At 45.7% G+C, this 15,000-nt stretch overlaps 1 protein-coding gene across 1 annotated transcript; it reads left to right on the top strand.

The window, feature by feature from the left end:
* Positions 1-958: 958 nt before the first annotated feature.
* On the top strand, positions 959-14,897 carry LOC137904306 (serine/threonine-protein kinase 38; the record flags this gene model as incomplete). Its single annotated transcript, XM_068748471.1, has 10 exons — positions 959-1,100; positions 1,711-1,762; positions 3,010-3,132; positions 3,458-3,541; positions 3,638-3,761; positions 13,045-13,199; positions 13,462-13,564; positions 14,024-14,085; positions 14,561-14,678; positions 14,774-14,897. Coding segments are annotated over exons 1-10 (1,076 nt in total), but the record flags the coding sequence as incomplete, so codon positions are not given.
* Positions 14,898-15,000: the final 103 nt, after the last annotated feature.

The following is a 15,000-nucleotide window of genomic DNA, read 5'->3' as shown; positions in this document are numbered from 1 at the left end:
CTTTCCTTAAAGGGATTATCTGCACAGGACATGTTAATAACATTTCATTCGACATTTGCCTGCACTTTGTCCCAGCAGCACCCACTTCCGGGATGACGTAATGCGAAGACCGTCCCTCCCTGGAATTCACGGAGCTTTTCCTATTCCTATTTTCCTATGCATAGGAATCGATATGTGCCGACAAGCAGCGGCAACAGCTAAATTCATTGATTAGGAGGCGTTTCCCGACTTCCAGACATCTTCAAGCCGCCGGTGGTTTTTACAACGCGTCCGATCTTTCCACGGCCACAGAATATTGTGGCGTATTACTGTGTAAAGCTGACATTACCAAAGTGTCTTAGTTTTTTTGCTTTAGTGACACCTCAAGCGTATTTCTTTCTATAAAATAACACAAAAGGCTTTTTGAATTCATTTACAAATATGTATTTTCAACATCTACATTTGACAAAGCCGTACGATGTATTTCTTTCTTTCTTTTTTTGCTTGTCGTCCTCTCCATGATCTCCGTCCTCTCGTCTCCCGATCCTGACACTCTTTCCTCTGAACACACGTCGGCCTTGGAGGCCTCAGAGGAGGCGTGCGCTCCCATCTCGTCTATTCTTTATTCCACCAGTGTAAAGTCAGCATATCCATTATATTTAAAATGCCTTCATTCACTGGAGATCAGCTTCTCGCTGTGACTTATTTATGTTGCAGAAGGTTCTTCGTCACGTCTTCACCACAGCCATTTCTAAATCCATTTCAGGGCCAACAGTTTTCCTCTTCTTTTTTTTACCTTCTGCTTTTGTAACACAACAGGTACGGATTCGGTAAAGCAGCTGCTGGTTTGCTGCGTCCCACCTCTTCCCAGAATGTTTTCAGCGACTCGCCAGCAGACTTATTTGATGTGTTTTTACGACGACGTGCTTTGTCAGATTTCATTGTGTTTATTATGTTGTCTACTCGCTTCATTGTCTTTTTAGTTGAAGCATGGCGATGACTGGCCAGAGCTCATGCTCCTCGATGAGCAACCACACCAAGGAGCGCGTTACTATGGCCAAGGTGACCCTGGAGAACTTTTATAGCAACCTCATCGCCCAGCACGAGGAGAGAGAGATGAGGTACCAGTCAAGCCTTTGATCCTCTTTGTCTGAAAATGTTTTACTGAGGTGCCATTTTTGAAGATAAATGTGACAAGCAATCCAATCGGCACAGTCTCGGTTTGACCTGATTATGTGTGCATAATTGCTATTTTCTTTTCTTAGAGCTCAATTTTACTTGAGCCTTATAAATTTAGAAGGAGAGGGTTAAATAATTAAGAGAGAGAGATGTACAGCAACAGTAGTAATTCCTGCTGCAAAAAGTAGCTGTCCTTTCTTGTGTGGTAAATGTTAATAACACTGGCAATAAGAATTAACATTTTGAAATACAATCCACTTTCCAAAACAGTTGGAATGTGTCAAATCTAAAGGGTGTCTCCCGAGCTAGATGTAAAAGTTTTAGAGCAGCAATGTCTTTTAGGACTTCCTGACGGCAGCGCTTCGTAGAAAGAGTCCGCCTGAACTGAACTGGGACCTGCCTGCAGTTCAGACTCATCGCCAGCTCAAAGTGTTTGCCACATTTTTAATGTAAAATTCAACAAAGGCGACTCATTTTGTCCTCCTCAGCAGCATAACTTGTAAGGTGGGATATGCATCCGCAAACAAGGGTATTGACAGACTCTGGTTTCAGGCAGCAGAAGCTGGAGAAGGTAATGGATCAGGAGGGTCTGGCTGATGAAGAGGTGAGGCACAAACAATCCAGCTTTATCAGAGAACTGCCCGTTAGCTCTTTGTATGATGCTAACTAAACTGGGTGCAGGCTTTACCATGAAGTAGGTGTGTCCTTTGGCTAATGTGTCAATTAGGGGTGCAACAGTTTACGTGATGTATTGAACAGTTTTGGTTCTTGCGTGTTGGGTTGCGTACCGGTTAGTTTTTTGGTTCGATGCATTTTTCCGCATATTACTAGCTAGCGCGAAATTGGCGCTCCGTGCGGAACTGAAGTCCTTTGCGAGTTTCTGCCTGACCATTGACTGAGGGGAAGGCGTGCTAGTAGCTCGCATCTGGATTTCCGAGATGGACATATAGAAAAGCTAGCAAAGCATTAGCTATATAGTCCAGCTATCTCTTCCTTGTGGGGGGGGGGGGTTCTCCGCTGCTGGGTGTTGTCACGGCAACCAGATTTGTGCTTTCTGCAGGAAATGTGGATGAGTTAATCTTCCTAGCCAAAACATTTAAGCTTGAATAGTTAGTAGTAGTTGTAGTAGTAGTAACATTTGTCATGTTCAGGCTGTTGCTGCCAAGTGTTCAAAGGTTACATGTTTATTTTATGAAGATTTTTAAATTGCTACAATACAATAGTTTTAGAAACTCAGTGTAATTTATATGAAATAACAACCAAATGGGTCGCTTTTATTTATTTATATAAATTCTATTTCTTTTCTTAAAATGTATCGTATTTTCACGACCACAAGGCGCACCTTAAATCCTTTAATTTTCTTAAAACTTGACCGTGCTCCTTTCAACGCGGTGCACGCCGCTCAAAAATCAGTCCAAATTTTTTAGTACGACTTTGTTAAGCGACAAAGCCACACCCCGAGATGCATTTCCAACTCGAGGCTGTCGGTCCCGCAGCAGAACACGGGAATAGAGCAGCGGCGAGAGAATCCAGCATTAATGAATCAATGGAGGAAGAGGAGGAAGCAAGAAGACGACCTGCAGCAACTCGGCTCCTGCGATCTGTGACTCTGTGACCGCCGATCTCACCGATACGGTCTAAACCCAAGTGAAGCTAGCTAACGAGCTAACTAGCAAACTAGCAAACTAGCTTATCGTCATCATCCCGGGCAGCCAAAGAACTCCAACCGTTCAACGTTTTTGCTACCGCCACATGATCTAGAAATGACCAACTACTGCTTTAGGAGCATTCAAGTCTGAATTATATGTTCCTGGTACAGTTGGGTTTTTGAAAGGTGTCTGTGCTCTCTAGAAACGTATGCGACGGTCTCAGCATGCCAGGAAAGAGACTGAGTTTCTGCGTCTGAAGCGCACCCGACTCGGTTTGGAGGACTTTGAATCCCTGAAGGTGATTGGCCGAGGAGCTTTTGGTGAGGTAAAAACCTTTCACCCTTTTACTTCACGCATGATAATTCTTGAACATTGAATCTGAAGCAGCTGGACTTTTGTTTCGGGTTTGAGGAAGATTGACCCCTCATTCAGGAGGCTTTTTTTATCACGTTTCAAATATTTAGACTCGTGAGGTTGATAACGCATTGAAGGTCGTGTTTTCATTTGACTCGAGGGCACTACTATGGGTCTGATTGCAACCGTTGACACAAATGGTTTCTTTTCCAGATCGGACTTTATGCGAATCGTTATCCGTTTCCTCAGACACTTACTTTTTTGAGCTCTGGGATGAAACTTGTCTTTGGTTCCAGGTTCGTCTGGTGCAGAAGAAAGACACCGGTCATGTCTATGCCATGAAGATTCTTCGCAAAGCAGATATGCTGGAAAAAGAACAGGTGATGAAGCGAAAGACGCATGGAAACGTCGATGCTACGCCCATGGGCTGTCTTTTAACTCTTGCTTTGGTGTATGCGTGTGTGTGTTCTTGTTAGGTTGGTCATATTCGTGCTGAGAGGGACATTCTGGTTGAGGCAGACAGCCTGTGGGTGGTCAAAATGTTCTACAGTTTCCAGGACAAGATGAACCTCTACCTCATCATGGAGTTTCTGCCTGGAGGTAGGATCATACCAGACTAAATAACCGATCACATTCTAGCTGACATTCTTGCACCACAACAGTCACGGACCTTTAACTTTAAGAAATTTAATTTTATTTCTAAGCACCAAGAAAGGTATCTCAAGGCACTTGAAAGGTGTAGCAGGGAAATTTGTCAATACGGGTCGCCCTTCGATTTCCAGTGACCCGGAGGTTCTGCAAGTTGTCCAAGAAATGTTTACGCATAGCCTGAAGAAATTGCATCAAGCGAAAGTGGGCTCTCCGTTCGCTGTGTGCGAACTGTGCTCAAAAACAATCTTAAATGGCATGCTTGGTATGAAGATTGGTCTGATAAAGCTTCAACATGTTCCACATCGGTGGGATTGTGAACCGTCAAGTTGAGCGTGTCTTCCTTTACTGGTGCGCCACCATCTTTGGACCTGAACAACGGATCTCCAAACTTCGTAACGTGCCGCCAGCTGGGCACGTTCCTGTATGGTAAGACGTCCAGCCAAATTTCAAACAAAACAAAGTAGAAGAAACAAGAAAATTGATTTAATTTCCATGCATTACGAATCATATACCGTATTTTCACGACCATATGGCGCATTAAGTGAAACGAAACAGTCAGATAAGTCAAACTTTATTCAACTGATTCTCAAGATGAAACTCGCCCGGCGTCGCCTCCCTGTCTTGGTGAATGTCTGTCATCCAGCGCTCCCACGCAGCTCGCAGTTTAACGTTGAACGGTTGGAGTTCTTTGGTTAATCCACCCGGGATGATGACGATAAGCTAGTTTACTAGTTAGCTCGTTAGCTAGCTTCACTTGGGTTGAGACAGTATCGGTGAGATCGACGCGCACGGAGACGAGTTGATTCATTAATGCTGGATTCTCTCGCCGCTGCTCTATTCCCGTGTTCTGCTGCGTGAAAGACAGCCTTGAGTTGGAAATCAGCTTTGTCAGCACGCCATAATACTATGTTGAAGGACAGCACTGGTGCGTATCACTCCGCGAGACTCCTGACTATAATACTATGTTGAAGGACAGCACCGGTACGTATCACTCGGCGAGGGGCCTGACTATAATACTATGTTGAAGGACAGCACTGGTACGTATCGCTCCGTGAGGCTCCTGACTATAATACTATGTTGAAGGACAGCACTGGTACGTATCACTCCGCGAGGCTCCTGACTATAATACTATGTTGAAGGACAGCACTGGTACGTATCACTCCGCGAGGCTCCTGACTATAATACTATGTTGAAGGACAGCACCGGTACGTATCACTCCACGAGGCTCCTGACTATAATACTATGTTGAAGGACAGCACCGGTACGTATCACTCCACGAGGCTCCTGACTATAATACTATGTTGAAGGACAGCACCGGTACGTATCACTCCACGAGGCTCCTGACTATTATACTATGGTGAAGGACAGCACCGGTACGTATCACTCCACGAGGCTCCTGACTATTATACTATGTTGAAGGACAGCACCGGTACGTATCACTCCGTGAGGCTCCTGACTACGGCAGCCGTAACGCTCCGACAGTCCATCTGGCGGTGCGGCTTCATCGCTTACCAAAGTCGTACTAAAACATTTGGACTGATTCTTGAGCGGCGTGCACCACATGAAAGGCGCACGGTCAAGTTTTGAGATTTTAAAAAGGTAAGGTAAGGTGACTTTATTGGTACCCGAAGGTAGATTTGCTTTACAGCAGTTACACTCTGCTGCTGGTCGCAGCGTGCGCATGCACCCGGGCAATGTGGGTGAAGTGCCTTGCCTAAGGACACAACGACAGTGTACACACTGTTACTGACACCCCCCCCAACCTCCATGATTGTTTTAAGAGTTCAGCTGCAAAAAGCTTTTCCTGCTGCCGTTCTTGTGATGAAGTTGTGTAACTTCCACAGATAATAATAATGCTTTGGACTTGTATTGTGCTTTTCTATGAGAAACGCAAACTCAAAGCGCTCAACTCAACTCATAGTGCATTATTCGTTCACTCCACACTTGGAGAGTGGTACAGGAGCGAGGCTGCCAATCTGCGCCATCGGCCCCCCTGACCACCACCGACATTCACTCGCTCACTAAAAGATCTGCTGCACCAATCCATTCTCCTTATTCCAGCTGTTTCACACAATGGTTCTCGCATTGTGCTGCGGTTCTACCTTTTCCATCAGTTGAATAAATAATTACCGTATTTCTCGGACCATAAAGCACACTTAAAATCGTTTTCAATTTCTCAAAAATCAACCGTGCGCCTTAAGATGTGCTTTATAGTCAAAAAATCTACCCCCCGCAAAATCTGAAATGCTCTTTTTAGGAAGTGGACTACAGCGGAAAAGTATTTAATTGTCTCTGGGTACAATTAACAAAAGATTCAAATCCATCCATCTGTCCTCTTCCTCTTTTTGACTTTGCGGGGTCATGGGAGTTGCTGCCTCTTGCTTTCTGGGGGCAAGAGGCAGGCTACACCCCTGAATTCATTGCCGGTGCATTGCGGGGGCCACTCATGCACACACCCACACACTACAGACCATTTGGAGTAACCAGTTTTTGGAGGTGGGAGGAAACCAGAGAGAGCCCACACTGACCCGGGGAGAACATACAAATTCCGCACAGATCGGATTAGAAACGAGTCCCTTCTTGCTAAAACTAACGATCTTCATCGGACACCTACAGCAGAGGTCTCCAACCTTTTTCCTGCCACGGACCGGTTTCATGCCGGACAATTATTCGCTGAACGGGGGGGTAGTTTAAAAAAAAAAAAAGAGCACTATAATCTTACCAATAAAACTTTATATCATGCACTTGTAACTGTTACACCAATATCTACTCACCATAAATTGTGGCATCAATAATTGCTTCTGTCCTTCATGGTCACGTTTTTTGTTTCATAAATACCACATTCTTGTCCTTTATTCCAGGGTTCTTGGTCTCTACGTGCCGAAGCAGTTTTGACCCCTTCATTATCTCGTTAATGAAGCTAATCAGCTGTAGATAAACCCGTGTTTTAAGTCCTACTCTGGGTTTGTCTGTTAAAATATGTTTTCTTTTCTTCTTCCTCATCAGTTCGACTTTTCCCCATTAGCAAAGAAACTCTCCAAAGACGTTTTTCTGTTTGTTTGTTTTTATTAATTTTCGCTAGTTTACGACTTTAAGTAATGAATCACAATGAATCACGTGACCAAGGATATTCACAGGCGATTGTTACGTTGGAGAAAATCCGGTCATTTTTCAGAATAAAACACCTTTTAGACGCTAATAATTGATACAACGGAAATGTTATAAATTGGTTATTCTTTCTGTGCGGCCCGGTAACAAATGCCTCACGGACCAGTGCCGGGCCGCGGCCTGGTGGTTGGGGACCACTGATCTATAGCACATGTAATCTTTCAAATGCATGCTATTCAGCTGGTTTTGAAAGCATAAGACTCATTTTTGGTGGCAAATTTATGTATTAATGTTGATTTCAGTGACCGAGCACAGTGCCATCCACAAAGCAGCAAACACGAAACTCCTTAAATATGTGACCAAAAGCAATGCAAAGTACGATGAATAGAATGTTTTCAGGCCATTTTGAGAAGATTGCAAGGATTTGGTTTCTTGCTGATAGCTTTATGTCCAAGTTGTGGATAATCAAGGATGTTGAGCTTGTTTTCCAACGGAATGCCGTTGGTCTTATGAAACCATCGTCCTTTCTCCAAGTGTCAAGAACAGACCAGCGCTCTGGAAGTAATAGCCCTGAGTTTACAATGGCTTTTAGTCTGGTTCCCTGGTGACCCCTGTGGTCATTGGAGGGGAGAGGCAGAACGGGAAGGTGGAGTCCAGGTCTTTTCTGAGCAGATACAGTAGCTACAATATAATCATTTAGTTTCTGTTTCCTGGCTCTGGTAACTTGTGGAAATTCTTTATTCTTCTTTATTAGGCCCGAGCGCCTATTCTAGGCGTAAGGGGCTATTGCTTTTGCAACGCAGAAGACGACAGGTTGACGAGCGCAGCGAGTCAACCCTCGGCATCCAACTTTGCCGTGCTGTTGAGGACGACAAACGCACTCACGCACACACACACCGACACTCAACAGCACACACACACGACACTCAACAGCACACACACGCGACACTAAACAACACACACGCACACACACAGACATCCACAAACACGAGTTGACGAGCGCAGCGAGTCAACCATCGGGCAACCAACACACCCACGCCCACACACACGACACTCAACAGCACACACACTCACCCTGACACTAAACAACACACATACAGACACACAGACGCGTAGGCCTCGTCGAGACCATTCCGAAAATGTATTTTGTGTAATAATCGGGCACTCAGAAAAAAAGTTATATTGTTTTTGCTAAAATTCTTTATTAGGCCCGAGCGCCTATCCTAGGCGCAAGGGGCTATTGCTTTTGCAACGCAGAAGACGACAGGTTGACGAGCACAGCTCATCAACTCTCGACAAAGTCGGCATCCAACTTTGCCATGCTGTTGAGGACGACCAACACACTCACGCCCACACACCCTGACACTAAACAACACACATACAGACACACACAAACGAGTCGACTAGCGCAGCGAGTCAACTCGTGTTTGTGTGTGTCTGTGTGCCCCCACAGACGCGTAGCCCTCGTCGAGACCATTCCGAAAATGTATTTTGTGTAATAATCGCATACTCAGAAAAAAAAGTTATATTGTTTTTGCAAAAATTCTTTATTAGGCCCGAGCGCCTATACTAGGCGTAAGGGGCTATTGCTTTTGCAACGCAGAAGACGACAAGTTGACGAGCGCAGCTCGTCAACCCTCGACAAAGTTGACGAGCGCAGCTCGTCAACCCTCAGCATCCAACTTTGCCATGCTGTTGAGGACGACCAACACACCCACGCACACACACACCGACACTCAACAGCACACACACACACCCCGACACTAAACAACACAAATGCACACACACAGAGATCCACAAACACGAGTTGACGAGCGCAGCGAGTCAACTCGTGTTTGTAACTGTCTTCCGATGGTTGACGAGCGCAGCGAGTCAACCATCGGGCGACCAACACACCCACGCCCACACCCACACACCCCGACACTAAACAACACAGACACACAGACACACAGACACACACACAAACACGAGTTGACGAGCGAAGCTCGTCAACTCGTGTTTGTGTGCCCCCACAGACGCGTAGCCCTCGTCGAGACCATTCCGAAAATGTATTTTGTGTAGAAATCGCACACTCAGAAAAAAAGTTATATTGTTTTTGCAAAAATTCTTTATTAGGCCCGAGCGCCTATTCTAGGCGTAAGGGGCTATTGCTTTTGCAACGCAGAAGATGACAAGTTGACGAGCGCAGCTCGTCAACTCTCGACAAAGTTGACGAGCGCAGCTCGTCAACCCTCGACAAAGTTGACGAGCGCAGCTCGTCAACCCTCGGCATCCAACACACTCACGCACACACACACCGACACTCAACAGCACACACACACACCGACACTAAACAACACAAACGCACACACACAGAGATCCACAAACACGAGTTGACGAGCGCAGCGAGTCAACTCGTGTTTGTAACTGTCTTCCGATGGTTGACGAGCGCAGCGAGTCAACCATCGGGCGACCAACACACCCACGCCCACACCCACGACACTCAACAGCACACACACACACACCCCGACACTAAACAACACAGACACACAGACACACACAGACACACACAAACACGAGTTGACGAGCGAAGCTCGTCAACTCGTGTTTGTGTGCCCCCACAGGCGCGTAGCCCTCGTCGAGACCATTCCAAAAACGTATTTTGTGTAGAAATCGCACACTCAGAAAAAAAGTTATATTGTTTTTGCAAAAATTCTTTATTCTTTATTCTTTATTAGGCCCGAGCGCCTATACTAGGCGTAAGGGGCTATTGCTTTTGCAACGCAGAAGACGACAAGTTGACGAGCGCAGCTCGTCAACTCTCGACAAAGTTGACGAGCGCAGCTCGTCAACCCTCGACAAAGTTGACGAGCGCAGCTCGTCAACCCTCGGCATCCAACACACTCACGCACACACACACCGACACTCAACAGCACACACACACACCGACACTAAACAACACAAACGCACACACACAGACATCGACAAACACGAGTTGACGAGCGCAGCGAGTCAACTCGTGTTTGTAACTGTCTTCCGATGGTTGACGAGCGCAGCGAGTCAACCATCGGGCGACCAACACACCCACGCCCACACCCACGACACTCAACAGCACACACACACACACCCCGACACTAAACAACACAGACACACAGACACACACAGACACACACAAACACGAGTTGACGAGCGAAGCTCGTCAACTCGTGTTTGTGTGCCCCCACAGGCGCGTAGCCCTCGTCGAGACCATTCCAAAAACGTATTTTGTGTAGAAATCGCACACTCAGAAAAAAAGTTATATTGTTTTTGCAAAAATTCTTTATTCTTTTTCTTTTTCTTTTTCTTTTTCTTTGTTCTGCTGTTTAAACGGCAATTTGACCCCCTGAACATGCTCGAAAACTCACCAAACTTTGAACCAAGCTCAGAACCGGCGAAAAATTAATTATTTTATGTGTTTTGAAATTGGGCATGAAAAAGTGGCGCGCTAGCGCCACCTACAAAAATCACAATGCATTGTGCCTATGGGGGGTCCGACGCCAACTTTGTCGGACAGCCACGAAATTCGGTACACACATGCGTCAAGTCAGGGCAAAAAAAAAAAAAAATTATGGCCACGCCCCCAAACACACAGGAAGGCGGCCATATTGGATTGAAACTTAAAAACTGCTGAGTCAGCGTTTGCACACACACACACTCCAATCCAAACCAAATTTTAAACACTTTTTGACCCTTCCTACCTGGACATTTTAAAAGTGAAACTTTGACAATCAGCCTTACAGCGCCCCCTAGCGAACATTAACAAAAATTGAATGGGAATTAAAAAAATACTTTGCCAGAAATGATTGAAACTTACCAGAAAAGTCCCTCATGTGGTCCCGATCAAAAAACACAATCGTAACCACGTTGTTGTTTTTACGCTGTTGCCATGGCGATGGCAACCCCTCCTATGGGGAGGGGTCCGACGCCAACTTTGTCGGACAGCCACGAAATTCGGTACAGACATGCGTCATGTCAGGGCAAAAAAAAAATGTATTGTGGCCACGCCCCCAGACACACAGGAAGGCGGCCATATTGGATTGAAACTCCTGACGGCAGATGGCCATATAATCGAAATAACGATTTGACTAAACTGTGAGCTACTAATGCAGCTAAAATCTAAACACTTGCGAAGCACTCAGGACAAAAGCGGCGTGCGTCGGCGGGTCAGCTCAACGGCCTGTCGGCCGGCGAGGGCCTACAACGCCGCTTGCGGCTTTAATTCTTTATTCTTTATTCTTCTTTATTCTTCTTTATTCTTTGTTCTGCTGTTTAAACGGCAATTTGACCCCCTGAACGTGCTCGAAAACTCACCAAACTTTGAACCAAGGTCAGAACCGGCGAAAAATTAATTATTTTATGTGTTTCAAAATTGGGCATGAAAAAGTGGCGCGCTAGCGCCACCTACAAAAATCACAATGCATTGTGCCTATGGGGGGTCCAACGCCAACTTTGTCGGACAGCCACGAAATTCGGTACACACATGCGTCATGTCAGGGCAAAAAAAAAATGTATTGTGGCCACGCCCCCAGACACACAGGAAGGCGGCCATATTGGATTGAAACTTAAAAACTGCTGAGTCAGCGTTTGCACACACATGCTCCAATCCAAACCAGATTTGAAACACTTATTGACCCTTCCTCCCTGGACATTTTAAATGTGAAACTTTGACAATCAGTCTTACAGCGCCCCCTAGAGAACAATAACAAAAATTGAATGGGAATTAAAAAAATACTTTGCCAGAAATGATTGAAACTTACCAGAAAAGTCCCTCATGCGGTCCCGATCAAAAAACACAATTGTAACCACGTTGTTGTTTTTACGGTGTTGCCGTGGCGATGGCAACCCCTCCTATGGGGAGGGGTCCGACGCCAACTTTGTCGGACAGCCACGAAATTCGGTACAGACGTGCGTCATGTCAGGGCAAAAAAAAAAAAGTATTATGGCCACGCCCCCAGACACACAGGAAGGCGGCCATATTGGATTGAAACTTAAAAACTCCTGATGGCAGATGGCCATATAATCCAAATAACGATTTGACTGAACTGTGAGCTACTCATGCAGCTCAAATCTAAACACTTGCGAAGCACTCAGGACAAAAGCGGCGTGCGTCGGCGGGTCAGCTCAACGGCCTGTCGGCCGGCGAGGGCCTACAACGCCGCTTGCGGCTTTAATTTTCTTCTTTATTCTTTATTCTTTATTTTTCTTCTTTGTTCTGCTGTTTAAACGGCAATTTGACCCCCTGAACATGCTCGAAAACTCACCAAACTTTGAACCAAGCTCAGAACCGGCGAAAAATTTATTATTTTGTGTGTTTCAAAATTGGGCATGAAAGAGTGGCACGCCAGCGCCACCTACAAAAATCACAATGCATTGTGCCTATGGGGGGTCCGACGCCAACTTTGTCCGACAGCCACGAAATTCGGTACACACATGCGTCAAGTCGGGGCCCTAGAGAACGATAACAAAAATTGAATGGGAATTAAATATATAGTTTGCCAGAAATGATTGAAATTTTCCAGAAAATTCCCTCATGTGGTCCCGATCAAAAAACACGATCGTAACCATGTTGTTGTTTTTACGCTGTTGCCGTGGCGATGGCAACCCCTCCTATGGGGAGAGGTCCAACGCCAACTTTGTCGGACAGCCACGAAATTCGGTACAGACATGCGTCAAGTCAGAGCAAAAAAAAAATGTATTATGGCCACGCCCCCAGACACACAGGAAGGCGGCCATATTGGATTGAAACTCCTGATGGCAGATGGCCATATAATCCAAATAACGATTTGACTAAACTGTGAGCTACTAATGCAGCTCAAATCTAAACACTTGTGAAGCACTCAGGACAAAAGCGGCGTGCGTCGGCGCGTCAGCTCAACGGCCTGTCGGCCGGCGAGGGCCTACAACGCCGCTTGTGGCTTTAATCGATCTTCTTGTTGCTCGATACCTAAGCAATTCTATGGGTTTTTTTTGGTATTGACTTTGGATTGAAACTCATTTGTAGCCAAAAACAGACAAAAAAGGTCCAGTTTGAATTTAGCGTTCTCCTGTTCGTTCTCCGTGATTCAATCCCCATTCACTTTGTGTGTTCTGTGCTGCTCTGGCACAGGAGATATGATGACCCTGCTGATGAAGAAGGACACGCTAACTGAAGAAGCAACGCAGTTCTACATAGCAGAGACTGTACTAGCCATTGACTCCATCCACCTGCTGGGCTTCATTCACAGAGACATCAAACCAGACAACCTGCTGCTGGACTCAAGGGTGAGTCAAGTATTTTAAATAAACTTGCTACAGGACAGAGGAATCTCTTTCTTTGTTGCGGAGTGAGAAATAAAAATGTAAAATGTTTGCATCATGGCAACTAATGCATTTGCGAGCTGTATGAAAATACGGTCCGTTCATTGGTGTAGCGCGAAGTTGCGCCTTGTATTAAGGTGCGCAATATGGTCCGGAAAATACTGTATTAAATAAGACGATGTGTTAGACACCTCTGTTGTTATGATCCGGTTTTCCGTGTTGGCAGGGTCACGTGAAGCTGTCCGATTTTGGTCTGTGTACGGGGCTGAAGAGGGCCCACCGAACTGAAATCTACAAGAACCTGAACCACAGCCTGCCCAGTGACCTCAGTAAGCAAAGTCAGGCAACTCCTTTTTATTTCATTTTTAGTTGTATTAAAATATATGTATATACAATGCCAAGACGTCTAAAGACGTCAATCTAAATCCGAGTGTTCACTGCCAATTAGACATCAATTAGGTTTGAAATTGAATTCTGCCTCTTTTCAACGGCCAATAACTTCAGAACAAAAAACGGTAGCACTGCACTTTTTCTCCTGATGAAATGAATCTTTCATTTGGTAGGTTCACTTTTTTTATAGTATTTTGTTGGGCAAAATGAGTTAACATTTTTTCATTTTATTCTTGTTTTCTCGGCCACACATGACAGGCGATGTCGATATTTTGGCCGCCCACCAGAAATAAATGAATGTATGGTGAAAGTGTGATGCGGTTTCTCGCTGGCTGAGGCATTGGCTGCATCTCTCGGCCCACAGCTTAGCTTAACGCTGGGTGGTTCTATCTCGACAGCCTTCCAGAACATGAACTCGAAGAGGAAGGCAGAAACCTGGAAGAGGAACAGGAGGCAGCTGGTAGGTCTGAACAGACAGAGCAGTTTGGGCTTATGGCATGGGGGATGTTTGATCCATGATGGCCAATATATAGATACCCTTTTGAACTGTGGTTCAACAGAATAATTAAAATAAATAAACTAATGAAGCAGGTCTGGAGAAAAATGAAGGCACTCCAAGAAAAGGTTGAAATTAAAGTTAAACGAAGGGAGGGAGAATAGAAAGACAATGATGGAGACGGATGTTACAGATAAATCCCCAAGCAGCTGGAGATTTATGCAACTCCAGCTGTGCATTATTGAGACATTTAAGGCCCACGGGTCTGTAGCTAACGTCCCTGGACTCATCGGCGAGTCCTCCACAATAATGTCACCTCTGCTACATTTTATTCAAAAGCACATTGCCTCCACGCATGATGTTAAAATTGGTTACTGTATGGCTTTCACATTCTGCCCTGTTAACACAAACCAAACCACGTCTACCCCCCCCCCCCCAGGCTTTCTCCACCGTTGGAACGCCAGACTACATAGCGCCAGAGGTCTTCATGCAAAACGGATACAACAAGCTCTGTGACTGGTGGAGTCTGGGCGTCATCATGTACGAGATGCTGATTGGTAATGGCTGATGCAACCGTATCTCCCCAGTGGGGCTTGAGGGCGGAGCCAGATGTGGGCCACATCTTAGCATGTCTTTTTTTTCTTGTCTGCAGGCTACCCGCCCTTCTGCTCTGAAACCCCTCAGGAAACCTACAGGAAAGTGATGAACTGGCGAGAAACGCTGATCTTTCCTCCAGAAGTGCCGATATCAGAGAAGGCCAAAGACCTCATCCTCAGGCAAGGACGCGTCCTCTGTCCGTCTTCCATTGTCTCTGACTTTGAGCCTGTCAATTGGTGCAACGAGTCTCAGATAGTCGAACGGCATCCAAATGCGGTTTGC

This window comes from Brachionichthys hirsutus, chromosome 2 (assembly GCF_040956055.1).
Source record: "Brachionichthys hirsutus isolate HB-005 chromosome 2, CSIRO-AGI_Bhir_v1, whole genome shotgun sequence".
In the NCBI taxonomy this organism is placed as follows: Eukaryota; Metazoa; Chordata; class Actinopteri; order Lophiiformes; family Brachionichthyidae; genus Brachionichthys; species Brachionichthys hirsutus.
Note: the sequence above shows the minus strand (reverse complement) of the source record. Positions and strands in the feature narration are given on the sequence as shown.